This window comes from Lycorma delicatula, chromosome 1, assembly GCF_047948215.1.
Source record: "Lycorma delicatula isolate Av1 chromosome 1, ASM4794821v1, whole genome shotgun sequence".
Classification (NCBI taxonomy): Eukaryota; Metazoa; Arthropoda; class Insecta; order Hemiptera; family Fulgoridae; genus Lycorma; species Lycorma delicatula.
Window position 1 is genome coordinate 61,610,994 of NC_134455.1, and position 27,377 is coordinate 61,638,370.

Consider the following 27,377-nt stretch of genomic DNA (forward strand, 5'->3'; position numbering starts at 1 on the left):
TACCTCAGTCCATTATTAAAATATGAATTTTTATTGAATACATAATGGTGGACAGAGAGAAAATAAAGCACGACACATGAAGCTTTTTGTTTATTTGATGTCCTGAATCTGTTCCTTAAGTTTGGCCAATACCTCCTGTCTGTATGTGTATAGCTGTTTTATATATGTACACACCACCTGTGAAAAGCACATCATTTCCTTAATCCAAAATATGTTCCATGTATCTTAATACCAGTCTCAACACAGTTTTCAAACATTTTAATGTTTCCATGAATTCTCTTCCAACAAGTGAGAGTTAGATAGCTGTTGTGTAGTCATTATTTTTTTCTTGGAGATAAGCCAAATCCCATGTTTTGCAGCATATACCTATACTAAAAAATCTAAAATCATAGGTTGAAGTCAGGTGCCTGGTACCTATTCCACAGGGCCCCTTCTCCCAATCCATTACCCTGATACAAGTCATGCAACCAGAAGCTTACACCTTCTGGTGAAGGTGGCATTCTGTCTGGCACAGACCATATAAGACCACACTAAGATCTGGTGCTAATTCATCACACAACCTACAGAAGTAGTTTTCTGTTTATACTGTCAATTTAAATAAGACTAGTCCAAATATGTCACACTATCAATTCTGTTTGAGATAAGCAACTTTAAAAAGCAATCTCTTCTTTTGATGTTGGTAAACCAGAAGAGGAGGTTTGTGTTGATCAGTACTAGATATTCTTTCCAACCTTCAAATCCTAGTAAAGGCAGTTTTTTTATACAGATTTCAATACTAGATCATGAATACTGGTGTTCTTTGGTGGTTGGGTTTCAGTTAACCACACATCTCAGAAATGGCCCTGAGACTGTAAAAAACTCACTTCACTTATACTCATACATATCATACTCTGAAGTAATACGTGATTGTGATTCTCAGAGGCTACAGGAAAAAAGAGTACTTGAAATTCTGCTTGTTTACCTTCCGAATGGTAAAAACAGTTGCAGTATCTGCAGTTAAATATAATGCAAGAATTACACTTAGATGTAAGAATTGTTTGTATGCAAGTTCATCTTTCATTGTGCCACAGTTCTGTAATCAGAAAACAATATACCTTATTAAATCACCTGGTGATTAAGACTTTACAGCCACTATCTATTCACCATAAATAAATTGGAACTTATAAAATGCTTCAGTGTTTGAAAAAAAGATAAGACAACAACACAAAACTATCCTGTGTCTAATATATGAGAGAATGAGACAATGGCAAATAGTTTTAGTTGTTCTGCTTTTACTTATTGTAATAAATGGGTATCCTAAAAGCACACCTGGTAATTAAAGAGACCAATGGCTCAAGAACTATTGTTTATTTACTGACAATTAAGCACTACTTTTGAACATAATCCTTGGTTTTGGTTATATTTAGGCACTTACTCCCAATTCGGCTCAACTTTTAAATAAATTTCCACTTCTATTGAGCACTATGGAGGCCAGGCATAATTATGCATAAGAATTACACTTTTGAGAGAGAACCAGAACATTCCTTTATGTTGCAGATTTCACTTTATTTTCTAGCATTTCAACAGTACTCGCTGTTGATTGTACATTTTTCTTCCAAATAATTGCAATAAATTGTGCCTTTGTAGTTCCAAAATGCCATTAACATACTTTACTGGTTGGTGTGTAGGTTTTAAATTTCTTTCTTGCAGGGAACTAAGACATTTCTATTCGATACTTTTAACATCTGGAATTTGGCTCAAAATGATGAATCGAGGCTTCATCACAAGTTATTACGTCATCTACAAAACCATTACCTTCCACTACACTAAAAACTATTTTTTAAGTTCCGTATATCAGTTCTTGTGTCTGTAATTTTGAGTCTACTTTCTTAGAATTTACCTTAAATCTTCCCCTACAATGAAAGTTAGTGACACTTACACTGTTATTTAAAAAAATTTGCATGATTAATATACTTTTTTCCATACTGTTGTAATTTAACTAGTGAATTTTGGCTGGTTTTACACTTTCAGAAAATAAAAATCCCAACTCACTATTTTTCTGTTGTACAGGTTTAAAGCAAAGCCAATATTTTGAAATAAATGATATTTTCTTTGTTAAGGGTGCTAACTTGAACTTCAAACAATTTTGATTTATTCTGTTAAATTGTTTTCTGTTGTTACCATTTTTCTTTAATTATTGAATGGTCCTTGTAAATCAGATACTATTATTAGTACATAAGTCAACAGCAAATTTATCTTGTGATTTTCAGTACTACTCTTGTACGAATTTGTTCATCATGTAAGATTGACTTAGTAAATTGTTAACCTTCTCATTGTAATTTTATTTGCTGCCAGCCTCCATGGTGTGAGTGGTAGCATCTCGTCCTTTCGTTCGGAGGTCCCAGGCTGGAATCCCAGTCAGGCATGGCATTTTCATACATGCTGCAAATCATTCATTTCATCCTCTGAAGCAGTACCTAACGGTGGTCCCAGAGATTAAAAAAAGTTCTATTTGCTGTAAGTTGCTGAGTTTTGTATAATTAGTACAAAATAGATTGTTATTGATGCTTGTATTTCAATAATCTTCCTAATTATTATGTTTATTTTGAAATTCTATAAAACTGATTTTTTTTTTAAAAATAACAGGTTGATTTTTTCTGTGGTAATCATAATAATATAAAAAGAAACTGTACATTTGCAGTTGGGGAAGAAATCTCACCAGAAAATAAATTCTAGTTGTTCACTTTATTATCATAAAATCCCTCCTCTGATTTTATTTACATCTTATCAGAGTATAAATATCATTATATATTAAATTTTAAAGATACCATTATTTTCACATATTTTTAAGAACTTATGAGGACATGAATATAGATTTTTTGCATGTTTGTTGTGTTTTTCGTATCCATGTTGTATTACATCTTACTTGCATTGCATGTTTGTTTAGGTTAAATGGCTACATATCAGTAGAGCCTAAAAACTTGAGTTCTGTCAAAATTGGATCAAGAAATCAAATTTATTTTAGCCTGTTGAACCTTTAACGATGTGTATTTATAAATTATACAATTATTAATTGATACTGAATTGTGAAACAAGCATTCAGACTGTAACATGATTTCAATTAAGTCTGAATGATTGTTCTAGTTATTTTATTTACTTGCAACAGTACCAAGATATATGTAGAAGATTTTGCTATATTATCAGCTCTTCTTCTTAGGATCAGTATTTGTATATTAGGATACCTGGCTTTATCTAAATAAACACCTCCAACACAAGACTGAACTTTTTCAACCACCTCTGAACCTATCAAAGTCCCTGGATATTTCTGTAATCCAAGCTGCCATTTTATGTATCATAAGTAACAAGACATCCACCCTTCAGAACAATACAGAGAAAGGGTCATTGGTAGTAAAAGGAATACTTAACCACAAAGAGCCACAAAATAAACTCGTGTAAGGAATGTAATGAATATCATTTCATCTAACATTTGTCAGAATATCAGGGCTTATGTTATAAGACCTTGTAAATAATTAAATACGTTTGAGTATTAATAGTTTTACGTGCAAGAGGAATTTATTGTTTTTTTTGTCTTTCAACTTTTTCTCAAAATCTAAGTAAGTATTTACAAAAAATGCTTGTAGTAAGTATTTAATATATATATTCTAGATATTAAATTGAAAAAAAAATAAATTCATTTATTTTCACAGTTTTTTTAAGATTCTAATTATTGTTATATCATGAATATAAAACACATGGTGGTATTTGAAGTATTATAATATGAAATTAAACTGTGTGTAGATTTTAACAAATATTATTTTGGTTTAAGTACTAATTTTGTGTTAATACAGTTACATAAAATGTTCATTGATTGAAGTGATTCAACAAGAACCTAAAGAACTTTAACATGAATGAGGTCTGTTGTTTGTTTTTAGAAATACAACTTCTTTTTTTTAAGAACCATTTTATCATTAGTTGTATCAATTTTTTTATGGGTTTGGAAAGGGTCTCTTAATCAACATTTATCAAATCTTTTAACATCCCAAAACTATGCATGCAATTTAGTCAAAATTTAGGAGAGTTTAATGTCTCATTTGTGAGACTTTTCATGACAATACGTATCACAACTGATTGTGGAACCTCTTGCTCTGACATGATGTTATTGACCAGACATGAATACAACAAGGCGACTGGAGTGTCTATCTTTGCCATCAATATCTCTTGGTGCCAGCTTTCTCATGTTCAAGTATGCGGACAAAAGACCAATTTATAGTTGATTGATGGTTTTATTTATTCAACAGGACAAAAATTTAGGTAGGAAAGGGTGGATGATGTAATTATACAGTTCCGTGTGTATAAATAGTGGAACTCTTTTAGTGTGTTTGAATCCGTAGTATAAATTTTGGTTTTATTATTTGTAGTATATGCTTGAATTTTACTTCTTGATTTTTTTTTAAAGAGCATAATAAATAAATAAGTCAGTAACATTTCAGGACAAAGTCATGTAATAGCTATATAATATTTTTTTCCTTATTGTGACATAATTCTTAGTTTTGATAATTCATTTTATTTATATTTATTATATATACTTTATCCATTTTCTTAAAGTTTTAAAGGTTCTGTAGGATATGATTTTGTTGTATATTTAAGATAAGAAAGTGTCTAAATGAACCTTTCTTTTTTTATCTATAGTTTAATTCAGGAAGCAGTTTAATGTATTTTCAGTTAAATTGCTTTCTGTAGATCCATGATCCAAGTCCATCTGTCAGATTGGTAAACCCTAATTACATTAGAAAAAATAAAAGAAAAGAGATTACACAATAACTTTACTGCACCCACCAATAATTCACCTGGTCTGAAAGTCTTAAAGCATGCACACACACACACACACACACACATATACAGAAAGAGAGACTCATTTAACTTTCAATGAGAAATTAACAATAGCTTATTCCCAAAATAAACACAAAGTCATGCTATTGTTTATATATATAATTGTTTATTAGTAGTGATACTGATATTGAGACAATGTATCCCTTTATTTTATCTTCATCTATTACCTTAAGTATTAATCAGTTCCTGACCAGTCAGTTCTAAATAACTAATTAATCAATAATCAGATAAAGATAAAGAGAGGGCGACTTGACATAACAGTCAGTTGCCAAGTATAGACTTACATTTTATTAACATTTCATATAAAAAAATAGATACACACACATTCCCACCTGAAAAAATTGAAAATTCTGATACACTTACGTAGTAGATTAAAAAAAAAAATTAAATTAAAATTAAACAATAATGCTTTTTTACATTTGTGCTTCAATAATTGAAATAACTTCATACTTCCAGTACCCTAACACATCTTGCATATACCCAACCAAAATACTCCTGATTTCATACTTAGGTTATTCAATTATCCTTTAATCAGCCATCACTAAACTTTGAAACTGAGTAGCTCTTACCTTTTTTTGCTCTATTCATGCAATGGCCCAAAAAGTGCATCATGATTTCTTGTTAACAAACAAATCATATCGTGTATCTACCCTCTCGTCGAGAATTGTGATTCACATTCCACAGAGCAGAACAAGTTTTGTAAAATACCTGCTGTTAGAATCATTAAGGTAATTTGTACTTCATAAAATTAATCTCCTATAAACAGTATGAAAGTTTTTTCTGCTAACTCACTCTGTCCATCATATCCCGCTCTGTATTACTAATTGTTTGTTTTAACTCCCATAACTTCACTTTTTTCTCCCTAAATTGTTAAATTCACTGAAGAGTTTGCAGTTTTTTACAAAATGATTTTGCCACTCCTCATAAAATTCTTTAAATACAAAGATGTATTTTTATCCTGTAACCTTTCTGATAGATAACTGGAGTGCCTTAAATACAAGAATAATCTGTATTGATATCAATATAAGTATAATTTGTTGTAGAACATTTAAAACATTAAAGAAACTCAATTTCCAAATAAATATAAAACCAATTTTGTGCATCATAAATGACAACCTTTTTTTTTAATAGCATCAAAAACTCTTTGATTTGCTGATACCAGCACTTAAATTTTAATAATAAAATTATTTCAAAACTTTATTGATACCAGATTTTACAGTGGTGATTCTTTCCCTCAGGTGAGCCTCAATTAAACAGCAGTGGTATAAAGCAGCACCACTGCCGCCACCCAAATATTTATACTTATCTATAAACTTAACCTGAGTTCTGAAATCTGCCAAAGACAATTTACTCAAGTTAACCAATAAATTCACCAATATCAATATTGTTTCAGTTTTCCCATCATCCTTTGAAGGACATTATAGCACTGAACATTAGAACAATACCATTTGGGTACAGACAGTTTACCATCTACACTATAAAACCCCCTCCCAATATTTAATCTAAATTATTTACAAATAATGAAAACATAGAAGGTAACAAATAGCTCTCCTTGTTTAACACTGAAAGTAGTTTCAAGCCGTGAGCCCCCGTAACATCATACTGCTGATCTTTACTGTTCTATTAGCATTTTAAATTAACAGGTTTTTTTAGACGCCCCCAAATAATAAAAGTGACTTTCCAATCCAATAGTACCCTTTTCAAATGTACAAAGAAGCAGTGTGTTGTTTACTGCGACTTAAGTTCAGTTTAATTATGTAACACCATCAAGAGTTTTCTTTCCTGAAAACCACATGATTGGTACTTAAAATATCATTCTTATTCACTCATTAACTCAAAAACCTTCCTAGTAGTACCCCAGAAAAAAATTGTTTATTACATATCTTAAAGATTTACCCCTGTTATTTTGGACCTCACCAAGGTCCAATCTACTTACTCCAAGACATTAAAAATTCCAACAGAAATCATATTCATCATTGATACTTTACTGTCTTTTATAATTGTTGAAAACCACCTCTGTTTCTTTCATTTCCATAGGTTTATCTGACTCCTGCATGGTAGTGGAGGTCCACTTTTTCTGCAAGAGGGTCTGTAAAACTTAAAATAATCCATGATACAATCAGCAAATTTTAACACTGTTATCTTAAAACAATCATTAGGAGCTCAGAAGTCCTTTAAATTACACATTTCTTTAAATCATTAAACAGGTAGATAGATAGATTCATTGTTTTAAGACAACAAAACGTTGTTTTACAACACAAGTTGTTAATTAATCGACATGGATTTATTTTTTAGAGTTGAATATTTAATTAGAATTCAATTAAGGTAGGAGCAGCATAACACTCCCAGTTTTTGTACAGTTTTTGCATTCAACCATAATTAATTACGTTAATGATCCAAAGAAAAATTTGCTATGACATAAAATAGTATAACGTCTTGAACATTTATACGATTCAGTGTATCTGGGTCATCCGTAACAGATCTTTATTGTGTTTCAATAGGTAATTGAAACACAATAAAGATCTGTTACAGATGACTCAGATTAACTGATTCGTATATTCATCTTCATTGCACCAGTGCAATCATTTAATATTACTAAATTAAAAAGCTTACATATAACAAAAAACTGCCTACTCTGAGGATTTATAATGCCATCTCTGGAAGAGTGTGTAGTTAGACTGCTGCTTAGTTCTGTTTCCAAAATTATATTTGTACAGTTGCAATCTCTCATAGTAAGAATTTTTATCTCCCAAAATTCATCAAATAATAGTTATATAAACTATTAAAATCTTATTCTACTTCCTTTTAAATCCACTACTCAATAGACTGGTACAAGAAATAATTCCTATTTTTGTTTTTAAACATTAATAAATCTCTATCACCCATATTTATCTAAATTATTGGAAAAAATTACCCTATTTTATAACCAAAAATTAACTTTTTTTGCCCTTTAAAACAAGCAGTTCTGAAAACATATTTCTGACAGAAACAAGTTTCCTGAAAATATTTTTAAAAATTGAACTGATCATCCTCAACAAATGTTTCAGTTCGAAAAAGAAGTTCTGTTACCTTTTACATCAGCTGTATATTACAATATGCTACAACAGAATTCAGAGTATTATTAGCTGTGAACTTTCCACTGTTTCTTGGAACTTAATTCTCTCCTGCTGCTTTTTCAAAGAATTTATTTATGCTTGGCATAATTACCCATCTCTTGTTGAAGTTACATGTGCCCATCTTCACTGATTTCAATTCATTTGGTAAGAGCAAAGAATCTTCTTTCTACGTTGAAAACAATATAGATGTCTCTTTTTTCATTTTAAAGGAAACATCGTAATGAAAAATGAATTTTGTTCCTTTTATTGCTTATAATGTTTTTATAAATCTATGCAGTAAAGAATTTGAATGATAATTACATTATTTCTTGGTGAACTGAATGGATGGACCATTCTCACCCATATGTCAGAACTCAAACCATGCATATAAAAGAGGAAATATTTTAGTTCAGGGTCATTTGCATCATGTATATTGTATTCTTACTCATTAAAAATTGTTCCTCCTACTGTTATTCTTCTTGTCCAAATACAGTTTGGTGTTTTTTAATAATTTCAATTAATTTGTATTTTCTTTGTTTACAAAATTCACTAATCATGATAAATGATCCATATCTTCCTTTTTTTGCTAATTTTGACAATTTTCATACTCAAACTACTAAGTAAGAGCAACAGTCTTTCAAAACTACCCAAAAATGTTTTTAATCTCTACTGAGTGATCATGCTTACTTCACATGACCTTTTAATGCTACCTATTAACTGTGAAGACTACTCAATTGACCTTATTGATTTTCTGTATGCACAAATGGAGAAAAATAACAGTAAAGTAAGTCAATCTTTTATAAGTTAAATTATAAATATTAAATTAAAATAATTTAAAAAAACAGATCCGATGGAAGTCCATATTTAAATACTAGCACATGAAATAGTATTGTATTAAGTACATTAAAGGTAAAAAAGGTTACAAATATTACATTTGAATTCTCAATTTTATTGGTGCTATTGAAAATTATTTTGAGCATACATGTTGGACAGGATGGGAAAAATCAGGATATTTTTATTATTATTCTTTAATTAGTGGTATCAGCAATATTAATAATTCAGCCGAGGAATATTTTTTACCTAAAAGTCTATTAATTGTGTTTTAGATAAATTGATGAGAAGACTTTTCAAGTGGTTTAGTAATTTATTAAAAATGGCAACAGAAGCATAACAAGGACCCTTTTAGTAAGCTGAAGTATTGTGATAAGTTATAAAAAAAAAAAAAAAACAGTTTCACTGTCTGGTTTGGTGGAGTGGATGTTGTTATTTTTTAAGAATAAGTGACCATTCTTTTCGTAAAGATTGCACATCCTGATCCATGTAGGGGGAAGACACTACCTTACTACCCTACTACCACACTACCCGTACCCTGTCCTAGCCCTGAAGGGCTTTATTGGAGGTCATCTTTTATACTCTCTAAACTGATAACACATCACAGTCATCAATTTGACCTGTCAGGAAGACACCAAGGACGCAGGCCCCATAAATGTGTCGGACTCGAACAGGTTCTACTATATGTTACCAATGAGCGAATGTATATCTGCACCCTACCGATTAAAACTGCTCTCTCACTGATCCCTCCCCGGGGCAGTATACGCAATTAAGCATAGACTCGGTCCCGAGGGTGTCGAAACGAGGAGATTTAGTGGTCACACCGTCAGGAACGTCTAACCGGAGCACCCCGACATAAACCAAGTTCTAGAACGGCGGGCCCAGCACAGACCCCACCAGTGATGTGGAACCGCAATTCTCGCTCCTCAGTTCTATGAATTAGAGTCCTTTCATGCAGATTATCCTGCATGAGACGTTTTACATAGATGCTAATACTTCTGTCTCGTAGCACCTGGAATACAGTGCCCGAGAGAATTAAACGCATTTCTAATATCAAGCATTATCAGGGCTGGCATCCTTCTCGTTCTCCAGGTGCCCAAGGCAGCTACGTCCGCCAGAGAAATAACCGAGACGACCTCTACCATGATCCGTATCACTTGTGCCGGAATCCCGTCAGGGCCTGGGCTCTTACGCAGCTGTTTTCTTGCCTGCTGAAAGAATTTCTGCCATCGAGAAGGGTGCAAACTTCAACCTCCATTACCTCTCGTATGTGGCCTGGGCTACGGGAAATAGAGCCGCTATATCCTTCCAAAACTTAGTTTTCGTCAACGCCGGTAGCCTACGTCCGAACCGGCCGCAAAAGATCCTGTCCCAGGGATCACGGTCTAATTCTTCTAATATTTCATTCCAGGCTTTCTTCTTCGCTTTTATGATTTCGTAGCGGAATTGATTTCTCGCCTCTATAAATACGTGATAAGCGTCACGTCTAGTGGCCTGATCATCTCTACGGCCTGCGTGCCGGCATATTTCTGCGGTAAGCCTCAAGCGCTGCCGTTCACCAATATACATGCCTGCTTTTAGGGTGACACACCGTAACTCTAAATGCCGCTTATTTACTCTTGACCTCAAGTACGTGGCGGTCCAAGAGCTCAGATTCGGGTCGCTATAACTTAAGGGGCCTGGATCAGCACATGCTGCGGCGCGAGTGTACGGCTGCCTTACAAGGGTTGGAATGGCGAATGGAGCACAGGGAGGAGGTGGAATTGATGGCTGAACAATTCGGCCGGGCCATCAAGACTGGCTGCGATAGGGTCCTACGGCGGCCTCGGCCAATGAACGGACCCTTAGGTAGTGGCCAACCGCTGATTTAAGAGTGCCTGGAGCTGTTATGACCGCTGCTTCCGGGGAGCCGTCTGTTAAACGCAGGCGAAACCCCGGGGAAAAGTGGTGCTCCTCTGATCTTAGCATGCAAGAGCTAGGTTCGCTAGGAGAAGATACCAGCGTCGCACCTTAACGGAAATTATCGTTGATGACGCGAGCGCTGAGGGTCTGCGGATTTACTGGCGCGCCCGTAATGAGTACGTTCATGCCATCAAGGAAGCCAAACTCTAATTTTGGCAAGACTCCATGCGTGAGTTGCAGCGCAATCCGTGGCAGCTCGCGAAATCATGTTACCGGCCAAAGCCATTGCACGTGCTGTCCAGTGTTCGATGCGGGTTTGGTGGTCGTGACCACACTTTAACATCTGTGGCGGCTTACCAGATGTTACTGGATACTCTGTTTTCAGATGCTCCTGAGGGTGTAGCAGAAGTCGACGTTAGGGTGGGTGACACACCATTTCCTGGCGTACGGGCTGTGGAACCCGTAGATATAGACCGAGTGGTTTCTCGAAAGGCACCGGGGATTGACCAACTTGACCCGGATATTTTCTGTCATCTGCTGACTGTTATAAGAGAGCCGCTTGGCAGACTGTTCTCGGGTTGCCTAAGCTGGAGTTGCTTTCCAACTTGTTGGAAGGTGGCTTTGGTGAGAGTGCTCTTAAAATCAGGAAAGGATCGAGTGAGGTCAGCAGTTATCGACCCATCAGCCTCTTCCGGTAATCGGAAAGTTGCTTGAAAGGTTGACTGTGGAACGGCTCTGGGAAAGCATCGATATGACCTCCTAAATCGAGGCCAGTATGGCTTCATGAAAGGGGTTGGCACCGAGGATTGCGTCTTGAATGCTCTTGCCGAGGTGGAAAGCGCTGACTGTAAATATGTTTTGGCAATTTTTATTGACAGAGGCAGCATTTCCTTCCTTGTATTGGAGTTCTGTCCTCTATGAGTGGGAACGCCGCAATGTTCCCATAGCCCTGCAGGCCGTAGTACGTGACTACTTGTCGGATCGCACGGCTCTGTTTAAGGATGCACACCTAGTTGTGGAAAAATCGGTCACCAGGGGAAGCCCGTTGGACTCCGTTCTCGGTCCCTTGCTGTGGAACCTAGTATTCGACGGATTTTTGGGATTGACATTCCCGGAATGAGTCACGGCTCAGGCTTTCGCCGATGACTGTCTCCTGTTAGTTCGTGGTAATTCACGACCGCAGCTAGAAGACCGAGCGCTGGCGACTTTTTCAACCGCAGAGGGCAGGATGGACATTCAAAATTTAAGGATTTCTGTGCCCAAGACGAAATTTATCCTTCTCAAGGGTGCAGACAAATTAGCATACAGTCGTAACCCACGTATTAAGTATAAAGGCTGTGTAATCAATCGAGTTCGAGTTCATAAGTACCTAGGTGTTTTGTTTGATGAGAAGTTGCTGTTTAGCAACCACATTAGGCAAGTAGCGGCGGCCTCGCGATGGAAGCATGGCAGCAAGAATGGCACGCCACGACTAAGGGAAGGTCCTTGTATAGATTTTTACAGGATCTGGGGGGATGGTATGCCTCTCCTTCGTTTTTAAGGGCAACGGGAGCCCGAGTGCTCTACAACCATGTAAATTTAAACCAATATTTGTTTCGGTTCCACCTGGCAGCTGATGAGCTGTGCGTCTGCGGGGAGGCCAGTCGGACAAACACATGATGTTCGATTGCCCAGCTCTTGTGGGGGCCAGAACTCAGGCCACCGTGAACTTAGAGGTCAAGAGGAAAATTGGCCGCTTACAAGCGGCGAGTCAGTGTGGCGAGAGCCGCATTTTCGAACTGTGTGGGAGTTTCTTGATGCGACATCAGTAGTTTACCAAAGGGAAAAGACTCCTATCTTGCTGCTGTAGGAAGCTAACGGAGATATCTTATATGGCTGGCTACCAACCAGATTAAGGCTCCAAGCGCTTTAATGGTGGACAGATACTTGCTAGCATTCAGCAGCCTAGGTGTGGCAGCGAATTGCTGTCTTTGAGAAGATAAATTGATAGTCATATATGTTTTAGTAGTTGACGGGGTGCGCCTACCCATTTTAGTGATATATGCCAAGTGGGCGGTGGGACACGCAAGCGATTGGTGTATGGTACCACGCTTATTCTGCTCACGCTTTTAGGTTTGCTCTAGGAGCTAGTTAGGACACTGGTCCCTAAACTGTTTCGTGGCACAGTAGCTGTTTGTGGCACAGACATTCGGTCTTATGCTTTAGGGCGACCGAATGGAGTGGTGGCGGGAGACATGCCAGTCAAACCAATCTTGACCTGAAGTACAAACTCCTCCAGCGAACCGTAATTGAGGTCTCTTCTTTGGATAACCTCCGCGAATCTTCGACATGGCCAGATTCAGTCCTCGGGCACTAGGTATTCGAATCGCCGTCTCAATCCGTATGGGGCGATGATCGGACAGACAGTCATCCTCCAGGATTTCCCAGCCCGAAAACAGGTCGACGTACTCCGTCTTCACAAAGACAACATCTAAGACGGAGAGGGAGGACCCCGAAGTAAAGGTGGCCTCCTCCCCGTTGTTGCACATAAGGCCCAGTGCACTGGTGCGGTCAGCCAAGAGAATACCTATGGTGTTCCTTTCCATACCACTAAACTCGGGGAACTTCGCGTTGAAATCCCCTGTTATCAGTACATTACGACCCCGATGTTTACACACAACCACGCTAATATCGTCCAGAAACGAAGTAAAGTTTTCCATGCCGCTATTCTGGTAGATGTAACAGGAATACACCAGCACTTCACCAAAGTCGGCTCAGATGAATCCTCTTCTAAGAGTACCGAGGATCGGGGTTCCTGCTGTCGGTGTACCAATAGCAGCCACAACCTCTCTTATCTACTATCCAGGTCGAACCAGATACCGCCGCCACATTTGGCTCACTTAGGAGTTCCACGTCCACACCGTAGCGAAGCCCACCTCCCAGCTGCGATCAACCGCCTGTTTACTTCTATTTGTGTTTAGTTGAAGTAGCTTCATTTATACGTTCCACAGTCGACCTCCCTGAGGCCCTTCTTGCCACAAGTTGCGCATGAAGTAGTCTCCCTACATTGGACTCGTTAATGACCTGGACAACCACAGTTGAAGCAAAGGTGGGTCCGGTCAGCACCTCTGCAATTGGCCGACACGTGGCCCCTTTCCGAACAACGGTAACATCTGTCTACTCTGATATAAGCTCGGCAGTGGACCCAAACAATTGTAATTCTGGACTCAGTCAGTTTCAATGTCGCACGTGTAGTAGTAATCAAGGTCGCATTCTTTTTATTGCCAAAGGCCGGCCTGATCGAAGAAATCTTGCGCTTCTTAGACGCTCTTATTGTCTGGACCATCACATCCACAATCTCTTGATATGAACAATTTCCGCCTACCTTTCCTCGTCTTAAGGTTGACCTGAAGGTCAGCAGCTTTATCGCGTAGAAGTGTTGTAAGCTCCTCAGTCTTCTTAGCGCCACTACACGAATAGCAAGCTTCTCTTTTGGATCCTGACACAGGGATAGAACCTCGCCGACCTCATCTCTTGATACGGATTCCTTCATGTGTTTAGGGAGGTCCACGTAGAATTTCCCGTTGGCCTTTACAATTACTGTCCCACTTTCTTAACAGAAGGGGTTGTTCTTCTGATACCGGCATTTGTATTAGCTTGCATATTATCATCGGAGGGTGTCAATAGCACCCTAGGCAGTCCCTCTTTTCCCCTAAACATGTATGTGCCAATTTTCATCACAAAAGTGCCAAGCCTACCCACTGGCAAAACTAAAATAGGGAATTTAGCCTCCTCAGTTATCTTACAAATTGCAGTTATCATCTCCTGCAGCGTTTGTACCTCCTCCTGAGGTGAGTCATAGTATACTGTGTATTTTCTACTAGGGCTGGAAGGGGAGTCCGTGCCCTGGAGCGTCAATTCCTGTTTGGAAACATCCCTAGCTTCCAATTTCTGAGTCCTGGATCCGTCATAGCCTGTCTAGCAACTGCCTGGAAGTCGGATCACATCTCCTTCTGAGGGCAACTCCTTTACCTGCCCAATACGCTAGAAAGCATCCTCAGGCCATTTCCTCGTAATCAAGTTTATCAGATCAGAGTCTGACAGATTCCTAGCAAGGGTCTCCTTGATATATGTTGTCTGAAGTACCCCCGAATCCTTGGTTTGAGATGCCTGGCAACACCATCAATTGTAGGCGAAATCTCGCCCAACAGCACAAACTTTCTGTGCACCTCGCACAACTCCTTTAAATGTTGTATAATGTACTTCTCAATATCACGTCCCAGATTTTGTTGTAAATCCGAGATACATTTACACAAATGCGAGGTTAGAGCTTCCAGGGCATCCGTGGCAGTTCTTCCTCCTTTAACAATATCGGCCTGGAGTGCTTCAGCCCTTTCTCTGACTTTTGCTCTGTTACCATCGGCACAACTGTCCACTGCAAGTCACTCACATCACCTTCAGAAGATGATGACGGCGACGGCAGGGGACACTCAGTTATCGTGACTCTAGTATGTTGTTAAGTACCGGACACCGATGGTTCGCCCGCGCTGGACTTCTTCCAGCACTGACTCTGACATCTTTTTCATTATTCTTGGTCTTGGGTTCCATGTTACCTCAAAATTAACACTTCTATGATGTTCACCATCCGATTCCGCGTTGATCTATACCCTACACAACTAGTTTTTTGGGGGTAGGGAAAATGTATTCCCCAAAAATCAAATAATTTTTTTAGGGGGTTTAATGGGTCAGGGGGGTTTTATTCGAGTAAGATCCGGGGGGATATGGATAAATAGGAAGGGATTGGGAGTTATTAAACAGAAAAGATCACCCTATAAACTGTATGTAGCACTTGGAATAATTATGAAGTTCTCAGCTACTCACCACTAAAATTATTCAAAGTTTTCTGGCGGGAATACTACTGTCAACATAACCTCTTACTGAATTTATAGTTGGATTAGCCCTCAATTGAACCACCAATTCTGGTGATGAAATTACCTTTTTTCTTTTTTTTTAACCTCCAGGACCACTGTTAGGTATTGCTTCAAAGGATGTGATGAATGATTTTTAGTATATGCCATGCCATGCCTGACCTGGATCTCCGGATGAAAGGCCGAAACACTACCACTCGCACCACAGAGGGCAGCGATAAAAATGCCTTGGCAGATAACTTATTATTTTATTTCACAACTTATTATTATTTATTTATTTACACAACTTACTATTATCTTCGTATGGCTTCTTGCAACCATGACCACATACTATAACTTACAACTGTGAACTATCAAATTAATTTATTTGTGGAAGAGTGATCCCTGAGCCTTACTCCAACACTGAAAGTTTCTCACAAAAACTCTTCCGACATCTAACTGCAATTAGACTCTCTCTCTCTCTTTTTCTGTTTAGCCTCTGGAACCACCATAAGGTATTGCTTCAGAAGATGTTATGTATGAATGTACATGAAGTGTAGTTTTGTGCACTCTCAGGTCGACCATTCCTTAGATGTATAGTTAATTGAACCCAACCTCCAAAGAACACCAGTAACCATGATCTAGTGTTCAAAAATGTAAAAAAAACAACTTTAGTTTTGTCCTACAATTCAATTTATTCAAAGTCTACTTTTCTTTTTGATTTATTAAAAATCAATAAACAGATTCCCAAATTTAATAAGCTTCTAATGAAAACATACCCTATCTCTCTCTGCTCTAGTCTGCTTTCAGGAGCAAGGTGAATGCCTCGCTTCTACACCGCAGCTGTCACGGAGTTCTTCACACATCCATTTTCATCCTAACAGTATCTCAGCTAACTGGAACTTGATGCCAAAATGCCTGTCTTGGCGAAGTAACCACGAGGCGGGGCACTAGCCACATGGGTTGCTATTCTATCTGTACATCCATAACAGCATTAGAGCCCCTTCCATCAGCCATCCTCCACAGAGCCTCCTTTCGATTTTCCAATAAACTTCCTGATCAAAACCAAAATTGATCCTCGCTAGCTGTCTAACTACTTTGGTACATTCAGTTTCATACCAAGGGTGATAACATGGCATACATCATCAATGGCCACTCCAGACGCAAGCCTGAATTTAAAAAAACCAAATCTGGCCAAAACCTATCTCAAAAATCACTATGTCCAAAAGAAACTGTGTAATATGCAAATTGGGGGAAATCCACCTAACAACCTGCATACTTCTAGGAAAAACACTATGTATGTAACGGCCATAGGATGAATCAGTCCACCTGACCCACCATAATTGGACACTTTGGTCATCTATTTCTTTTATGCAGCCAGAGATGAGTTGGCCTACTTTTTTGGCATCATAACATAATTGGCGCTCAATCAGAAGGATATCAATAGGCTTAATACCTGAAATAACAAGGACCACCTCTTGAGAGACAGTCCTAAGGACACCAATCACAGATAACAATAGGAGACGCTAGATTTTCAACAAAATATTCCTATAATATTTGTACTTCATTCGATGAGCCCAGACAGGTGCAGTATACAGCATTATAGCTTTGCATATGCCCTTATATAAGACACACGTGGTTCTGAAATCAAGCCACCAATCAGGATGATGAACTGCTCTCTGAAGAAAGTATTAAAAATCTTTTTGCCTTTAAAAGTCTTCCTCTGCCGAAGCAGAGGAACATATCTAATTCAATGACCTGCCATTGATACACAAGGTCATTATGTAAGAGCCAGTCTGCCCTTGAGCAACATAATCTTCGCTTGTTTTCAATGAGCTAAACAACATCTTATGTTGCAAACTCCAACTGGAGTATCTTGCCAACCTAGGCTGCCTTGAATTCAATTTTGTTACTTGAATCTCCTTTTACAACCAAAATCCCATTATACACATAAGCAATTACATGGCAGCTACTGGATAACATCAGCTGCATCAAAGAATTAAATTCAACAATCCAGAGCAGAGTTCCTAAAACACTACCCTGTGGACAACCTTTAGATAGTGTTTTTCCTACTTCTAAGATGCCATCTTGAAAAACAACATCTCAGTTGATAATATATAGAACTCATTCTGCATACAGTCATGCTTCTGCACTTGAAACAGGGCAGAGGACCACCGCAGATTATTAAAAGCTCCCTGATATTTCCAAAAAGATACCTAAGACATACTCAGACTCTCTAGAAGAAACGATGCTCATAACCTCAAGATTAGGTTCTTCCGTGCCCCTGCCTAGGTGAAAACTACTGATCATCCATCAACAAGTTTCTATAATTCAACCTATCACTAATACAAAGATACAAAACCTCAAAAATCTTTTCAGTAACCTCCTGGAGCGTTAAAGTCTTATAAGAGTTCACTGGTGTCCTTATCACTATGTTTAAACAACTATTTAAGAACACCTTTTTTTCCAACAAACAGGGAAATAACCAGCAAAAAGTATCCTATTAAAAATTCCACCCAAAAGTACCAACACAAATTTCAACAGAACACACAAGGAGCTCCACCATGATTCCATCGAAACCAGGGAGCTTTATTCCTGCCAGAACTGCAAATTATCTGATTTACCTCTGCGCCTCTATGGCAGAGGTACAGGTAAAATATCTGAGTGATGCAATTTCTACAGATAAAACATCAGAGTGAAAAACAGCAACTTCCTCTCAGACTCTGAGATTATACAAGTAAGTTTCATTACTCACATCATCTGATAATAAATCATTCAATAAAATATCAGCTTTATTAGAAACAGTATTCTACTGAATCAAGAGAATTGACAAAAGAACATTTTTCATATGCTTATGCCCTAGGAATCTATACACAACACCCCAAGGATCATTATTGCAGAATATGCTATTCATTACAGAATGAATAGCATCTTCCAGGAAGATGCTATTCATTCTTTTTATTATATTAAAGAGTACACCTTTTTGGACTGCAATCCTTAATTAATCTCTTTAACAAAATGAAGTAAAATATTCTTAAGACAGTGATTTAAGGAAGATCTGAGCAAGAAGAAGGGAATGATAAGTTTCATTCATTTTTAGATTCAAAATTTGTCATATTGTTAATATCAAATAGTTACTAGAAAATCTTGTTTATATTAATCCTTTAATAGGGACTATACAATTCAATTAATGAATAAACCACAATATTTCCATGGGTAAGAGAGTATGAAACAGACATTAAAGCAAATAAAAACTTGAATAATGTGTTGGCACAGTGATGAAGTTACATACTACATAAAACATGAAAGTTTATTTCAATCTAAATAACTAACTTCCAAGTTAAATCTCTTTAGTTCAGCAGGCAATAGATAATTTTTTTTTAAGTGTTAAAAATTATTTTTCCAAATGAAAATTTCATTTTGACAGCTAGCTTTGAAGCTAGTTTTCTGCTTTTAAGTTAATTTTTACTTCATCTATATTTTAATTTGTAATTTCTGATTATAAATTATTATTTAACTTTTCTAAACATTAATGTAATCAAAACATTGTACTAGAGTTAAAGTTTAGTTGAAAAAGTCCCTTTAGGCACTAACATTTTAAAAATAACACAAGATTTGCGATGTTCTTGAGAATTAAATTTGTTTTTGAAGTTTACAAAATTACCAGTTTTTAATAAGAATAGAATTAAATTTATTTTACTATAATGTTTAAAAAATAATATTAATCATAATTTCAATAATTTTTGCGCCTATTTTTATTGCTGAGTTAAAGATGACAACAAAAGTGAATGAAAACATTATGTTGTAAGTTTGCATTGTTTTCTGATGCATTGTTTTCTCTTCCAAATTTTGAAAGCCTTGATTTTTGACTGGCATTTTTTATTTGGCAGTAAGTAAAAATCCTGCATAGCTAGGTCTGTTGAGTACAGAAATTGTTGAACTTCAAAGATGCCACATTTGGCCAAAATCCACTGCACAACATGGGCTGAGTGCACTGGAGCATTGTCATGATGTAGTTTCCAGGTGCCTAGGTCTCTGAATCTGGGTCGTTTCCATGAATAGCATCTCACAAATGCAAAGAACTCCATAGTATTGCTTGGTTATGGTTTGTACAGTCTAAGTAAATTTATGATGGACAATGCATGTAATTAAAAAAAAAACAATCTGCATTGACTTTGCTAAGCTTTATTGGGTTGTAGATAATGAGCTATATTCCATTTTAAAGAATGGGACTTCTTTAAAATCTCTGGGTTGCAGCCATACAATAATTGTTTTAATAACCTGTAATACTGGTTATGAAATCTGGGTCTTGAGTTTAAAAATTTTCATCTGATTTGACATTTTATAACAAATCAATGGTGACTTGTTTTTGATGTTCCTTTTGCTCATCCATTAGTCATTTTGGAATGAACTTTAACAATGAAGTTAATAAGTATAATATATATATATACATTATAAATCACACATATATATATATATATTAACTATAATAATATTACACATATAATATTACTTGTTTAATGAAGTATAATAGTTTGAGTGCTTCATGCTCAATTTATTTGTCAGAATGGTTTAATTGATCCATTTGAGACGAACCACTGCAAAATGAATGACAGATGGTGATTTCAAACTGCTCTCTGAATTTTTTTGTTCATTTCATTGGTGTAGCTTAGTAAAAAACATATTCTTCATGTTCAACACTCATTTTGGCCTCTTTAATTGTTTGACCACTCAAAAACATGTGTATGATATTGTCTCACTTCCATTAGTCTATTAGTAACAAATGATAAGTTTCCAAAGTAGTCATGGAAACTCACTTATACTAGTTTTCATAGTAATTTGCTGATATTAATGTGCCCATAAATTGTTCCATAATTTCAAAAAATAAGGTATTTGTGTTTAGTTACCAAACATCTTCATTCAAAACCTTGTAACAGTTGGCCAACATAAACTGGCTTTACATTATGATTAGACCCACCACTCAAAATACTTAAAAGTCAATTGCCATATTACACATACTTCCCAAAACTTGGCAGCAGTAAAATCAATAATGATGTGTTTTTTTTTTATTTTCCACTTTCCAAGAACCTGTGTTTGATGGCCATTTGAGTTTCAAATTGTTTTGGTTTTTTAAACTAGAGAGAATGGCATTTATTTCTGCCATTTAATTTCTTCAAATTGTTACATACCCTTTGTTTTAAAGTGTTACAGCCATTCTCTGAAGGAGGTTGATAGTATAAGGCCTAGCTGAACCAGTTATATTTTAAAACTAGCGGCTTTCATGTATTGTTTGGGGCTACCCACTCTGTTGTCAGGCTCTAATAATACATTTTGGCCTGATTCATGCAAACCACAAGTATATATATTCCAAGAAAAAGGGGCACAGCTGCCTATGGATTCCAAATCAAGAGAACTGCACTAGATAGATATTTATAGATTTCTGATATATTATACAAATCAGCTCATCATAATACTTTGTGTAACTCATATGGAATGAATCATTTTATAAGAAATAAATATAAGAGATTTTTTGAAAATTCAAATAATCTCACAGCCTACCACTGTGTTAATATAATTTAATAGTAAATGACATTTAATTCACCAAAACACAGTAAATAGTTAAGTTAAACTTCCCATACAAATTCCAAGAATTGATTTTCACGAGATCCCACATCTTCAGTTGTTATTAAATTTTATAATTGCATTCAAATATGTTTATTTTGTAACTTGTTGAAATTGGTTTCTTTTTTTAAGAATTTTGAAATTTATTATGAACAAATATGCAGATTCTGCTGTCCAGCATTGCAATCTTTCTACTGAATCAATCTGTTTATATATTTTTATTGGAATGAATATGAGGACAGTACATTCCAATACTGGACAGCAAAATCTGCATATTCATATCATAATAAATTTCAAAATTTTTATACAAGAAGATAAATTTGATAAATTATAAAATAAATATATTTTAATGTAATTATAAAATTTAATAACTGAAGATTCAAGATTCTGCAAAAATTGATTCTTGGAATTAATATGATAAGTTTAACTTATCTATTTACTGTGTTTTGATGGTTTATATTTCATTAAATTTCTTTTGCTAAAAAAGTTTATAAAGTTGATAGTTGTTAATGTCTGTCACACTTAAATAAATATATTTTTATTCACTGAACCAAGTTCATAGATACTGAGAAATTACATTGGCTTTTATACTGTTTTTTGTAAAGTGTAGTAATTGGATAATGGACTCAACATTTCTACCTATTGCCCTTTATGATAAAGTAATTCTTACTGCATTTAAAAAAAATGACTATTTCACTTAACATTAATTTTTTTACTTTAGTTTTAATTACAGCTTAGATTTTTTATTTTTACGCAATAATTTTTTTGATTTGAATAGATAAATTAATAATTTAACTATATATATGAATCACAAATTATTTATTTGTTTATGCTGCAAACTTATCCTACACTACCTCATATTATAACAATATATTACAATTTAATTACTATTATCAAATTTTTTCAAACGTAATAACATAATTTGTACTAGATGAGATTTAGAAACTTGTTGCTCAAATATGAGAATAGTCTACTGGTTTTTGGGATATTTGTAAGGTTGTTAATTACTGAAGTCCTTTGCAAGAAGTAACTTCAGGGATATTTTTATATCACATTTCTGTGTATGATTGCAATTATGTTCTTGAGTTTTCTTGTTAAAATGCTGAAAATAATTAATTTATTAAGACTTCTACAGCGTATATTGTAATATTAAATTGTGTAATCTTTAATTATCGAGTCAACAGTGATTAGTGAGAGTTGTAATTACTGTGGTTATAGGAAGTTCTTCAAAAAATCCTGGCTCAAGTTCAGTTCAGTCAACAATATGGATATTTGACTTAAAACAAACTATCAGTTATGACAGACAAAGAAATCTATAATAGACTTAACAATTTAAATTGTTTGTTCAGAGGAATTTTGAAATGGTTTAATATTTAACTACAAGTCGTGGTTCAAAAGTAAGGAGTTATAAATCACAATTGGCAATACCGATTGATTCATGCATGCGCAGTAGTTTTAAGTAGTCTGTTGGACATGTAACCGCCAGATTGGCATCAGTTCATTGTTGTTTGTCTTTGCAAGACAGTGTGTTCAAATGATAAATCCCACCAGTTGTGAAGTTTGATCAGTTTTTAGATTTCTATACGCAACAGGACATAATGCTGCTAAAATTCACTGTCAATTGTGTGAAACATACAGACCTACCACAGTAAGTGAAGCAGTGGTGTGGTAAGTTTAAGGAAAGCCACTTAATGAACACAGAAGTGGGGCAGGCCTAGAGTCTGAACTGATGATCTCATTGAACATGTGAATGCAAAGGTGAAAGAAAATGGTCGCTTTATGATTAGTAATCTTTCTCTAGAATTTCCTTAAGTTTTAAAGACAATATTGTTGATAATCATGACTTACACTCTAGGCTGTCATAAATTGTATGCACAATGGGTGCCAAAAATGCTGTCACAAAGATCACATAATGACATCTGCATGTGCTTTTCTCGACTGCTTTAACCACAACGGAGACAAATGTTTTTCCCATATCATCACTGTGACGAAGCATGGATTTCATTCATCAGTGCTGAGATGAAATAACAGTCCATGCTGTGGGGTCATTCAGGTTCACCAAAAGCTGCTGTGGGGTCATTCAAAAAAATTCAAACAAGCACAGTCTCCAAGGAAAATATGTTGGCAACTATATCCTGGGTCCTAAAGAGTGTACTTTTGATTCATGTCATTGAACCTGAAACATTATCATATCACAAGTGTATTGTGAAAAACTTTCTAAACTGCATTTTGCCATTCAAAACCATTGGGGAATGCTGAAATCTAGAATTGTTCTTCATGATAATGAATCCATCCACACATGACTGGATACAGAAATAATTAAAAAATTTGGATGGGAATTTTTTTATCATCCCTTACAATCCTGATGTCGCACCCAGCGACTACCATCTCTAACTACACCTCAAAAACTGGGTTCTTTCCAACAATTTGAGGAAAGTGAAGAGTTGGAAATCTCAGTGCAAAAGTGGCTACAATCCCAGGTGGCAGAATTTTATGCAATAAATTTAAAGAAGCTTGTTTCATGATCAAAAGAGTTTGTAACAAAATGGTGATTATGTAGAAAAATAAGTAAATATTACATATTTGAAACCATTAATTAATTTTTCCTTTATTTCAATTGTTCTCATTTTGTGACGATCTGCCCTTATTTTTGAACCGCACCTCATACTTAGCTATGTGTTTTTATTTTATTTAATATTACTCAAACTATTAAATTTTTTTTTTTCAGTTAAGAAAATACCCATTAAAAGAAGAATATAGTGGATTTTAAAATTATCTAAGTGGTAAGAATGGCTTCATTAATAATTTAAGGTTGGGTAATATTTTTTTTTCTGTTATGATGGCATAAGAGTAAGTAATGTGCTAGTTTTTGTCATCTTTGTTTGTACAACTGATTAATTTTTTTTTTTAATTTTCATTGTGTATGTAAGTAAATTGATATTTGCTTATTATTGTCTCTGTATCTACTTTGTAAATTAGGTTACGCTAAACTAATCAATTTTTTTCATGTTCAAATATGCTGGTCAATTTATGTAATGTGATTATAAATGCTATGTTATGAGTATGATATTGATGCTCTTAATTTTGAAGTATCCAATCATTTGTATTTGTATTTTTTTAAGTCCGTACTTACTTGTCGTACAATAAAAAAGTATTTCATATAAACCTGTCAGTTGTCAGGTAAACAAAGTTTTATTGAAATATTGTATCAGTTTTGTGTTATATTTTGCTGACTTAGACCTACGTTTTATAAACTTATTCATTAAACTCTTTCTAGAAGTAATGAGACTTTGTAATTGGTGAGGGAGCTTACATTAATTTTTGGACTAGGTAAACATACCGTAGTGCTACCATAATGGGTAACTATTAGTGAAAAGCTGGACTTAGGAATAATTTCTGATAGGAATAGTACCCCATTTACTTGTTGCTTAGATTGGTATATATATGACTACTCAAATGAAGATTGTTAGTGGTTTAAATAAGAGTAATAGGCTAGATCATTGGATCTCAAATTGGTCTGCAAAGCCCAAGGCAATTTACACCCATTCTGAAAATTTTTAAAGATATAATTTGTGCATCTTCTACTTTTGTTAATTGTTGACATTACAAGTTTTATCTTCAAGTAGGTAGAACATAATTTGTTTTATATTAAGTATCAAAATTGTCTATTGTTTAGACAGTGAGGGTATTTTGTTTTTCTTTATTGCACAAATGCTCATTGCTCAGGAGTTTAATGATGCATGAAATGGCACTACTGCTCTGTCTTGGCTACACCTTATTGCAAAGTTGTAGTGGGAGTAGTAATTTTTTCTGGAGTTTTAAAAACATTGTGAATAAAGTTAAATTTGTGTAATCAAAATAAATAGTGTATTAGGTTATAAATAAGTACTGTAATTATATTTTCTATGTGTGTTTATATATCACATTTTAAATCTTGTTTTACTATATTATTAGCCAAATATGAGGGAAATCATTGATTAAACTCTGATTAGGTAAATTGTTGAAAATGTAAATTTAGTGGTTGAAGGAAATTTACTGAGTTTCGTGTATTTTGATCTTGAAGTTAGACCCTGCTAAAGAGTTTAGTTTTATAGAGAAGTTTTTCAGAGAACATCAGATGTATAGCACTGAATATGAAATAGACTCATTGCTTCATTTACAGAGAAGCTCTGGTTGTCAAAAAAAAAAATGCCCCTATCCTTAAAGTTTGCCCTGAATGATGTTATTAAAATTGTAAATTTTATCTAAGCTCTTACTGCACAAATTCTTTCACTCCTGATTGAAGAAATAGGAAGTGAACATACACTCACACACAACAGCTTTTTCCCATGGAAATTTGCTGGTTACCAGAAATAACATTTATTTTGTAGCTTTTGGGCTGCATGACTAGGTACACTTATTTATTTAGAACAAATAGTTTTGCTTGCTTCTGATTAGCTTAACTTGAGCTTTCAAGGAAGAAATTTTCATCTTTTGTAAATTCAAACAAAAATTAAACCTAGAATTATAAAAGTGCAATTATTGGTGATGCAAATGGAGAAGACCTACTCTTCCTCTATAATCTTTTAGAAATTCATTGATTTATCCATTGAAGAGCTCTATAAAGATATTAAAAAAAAATTACAGAACATTTGAAAAGATTATTAATTCTTCTATTAATACAGAAATAGACAAAATGATAAATATTATAGACATACAAGCCCAGCTAGGCCATTAATTTATCTTGTAATCTAGGAAAAATGTATTTCATATTCAACTACTTCAGGTTTTGTATCAAATGCCTGATAAGAATATAAACTTCCTGAAAAAAAAAAAAATTGATGTCTTCTCATATAAGTTATTTGTGCAAAGAAGCCTTCTCTATTCTTTGTAATGTTAAAATTATTAAATGAAATTGTCTTATTATGGAAACAGTCAAAAGATAATGATACTAAATTGATCCTTGCTTTTACTAATACAAAGTCTCATTTTCTCTTATGTTTTGTTTCAGCGATTTTAAATGTACAAATGTAACCGATTATTTTATTTTCTCTTGTTTTATAATTACTACATTACATAAAAAAAATTAGATTTTGTCATTATATGATCATTGTTATTACCTTTATTTTCTTCATTTGTGTATTGTAACATTATTAAAAATAAGATTGATGATTATTTGTTATTAAAATAATCAATGATGCTTTATACATATTCTACAGTTTGTTTATTTCTTCCTTGGTATATGTACTATTAATCTCCAGGGGTTCACAAATCAGATCTCCCATCACTAACGGACCAGCATTATCAAAAATGTGATAATCACAGGATTAGATAATTTAAAATGAGAGATTGATAGGTTAAGATTTGATAGCATAGAAATTAGTAAGTTAAAATGGGAAGATGATTTTTGGTGAATAGATAATAAAATATTTAACACAGAATCAGATAACAGGAATATGGGGGGGAGAGTTAAAAAATGGACGTTCACTTTAGAGAATAAATATTAATGCACATTTTTTCACAAATATAAGTATTCACTCAAGCACTTCATATAACTCTCATTAGAATCATCCTTTAAAAATCGCTTCATACATATAGGACAAATATATAAACTCATTAACAATAACATGTACGTTTTCCACACAATATAAGAACCAAGTTGTCTGCATACTTGAAAAGTAAAAAAGTTACAATCCCAATAAATTAGACAAACAATAAAAACAAAAAAGTCTTGGACAAGACATCAAAATACTGTGATGGGTCCTTCTTACCACCCACTTACCCTTTTATTTTTTCTTCCCCTTAATTTATTCTTCCCCATTATCAACTCTGTGGGTGTAAGCCTGACCTTATCAGATTTCCATGTTTAGAATGCTAGGAGCTTAATGGAGAACTTATATAGTAAGCCAACCCTTATATCTGGATCACCATACATCCGATGCATTATTTGACTATTGACTATACTTCAAAGTAGTTCCTAGTCTTTTTAAACAGGTGCCATCAATAACAATGTCACTAACTCCACAAACAGGTCTACATAATTAGATTTGAAAATATCTGGAAGAATAATTTCTACATAATTTGATAGTGAATAATTGAGAGTTAAATAATTTTTCAAATGTTACCACATATTCTCAAGCTGATCAACAAAAAATGTGACATCAGAATAACTTCCTTCATTTTTATTTATATT

The 27,377-nt window shown here is 34.9% G+C and overlaps 1 protein-coding gene across 9 annotated transcripts in view; it reads left to right on the forward strand.

Annotated features, from left to right (window-relative positions):
• Nucleotides 1–26,395, forward strand: part of Scamp (secretory carrier membrane protein) — a 131,970-nt gene extending 105,575 nt beyond the window's left edge. For 6 of the 9 annotated variants that reach the window (XM_075355451.1, XM_075355442.1, XM_075355400.1 and 3 more), the window contains one exon: nucleotides 2,927–3,035. In XM_075355451.1, the coding sequence (XP_075211566.1) occupies nucleotides 2,927–3,020 (94 nt within the window). In that variant the 3' untranslated portion in view covers nucleotides 3,021–3,035. Of the gene's footprint in view, nucleotides 1–2,926; nucleotides 3,036–23,933 lie in introns of those variants that run through there. The other 3 variants (XM_075355417.1, XM_075355425.1, XM_075355433.1) reach the window with 1 other exon arrangement.
• The last annotated feature ends 982 nt before the right edge of the window (nucleotides 26,396–27,377 follow it).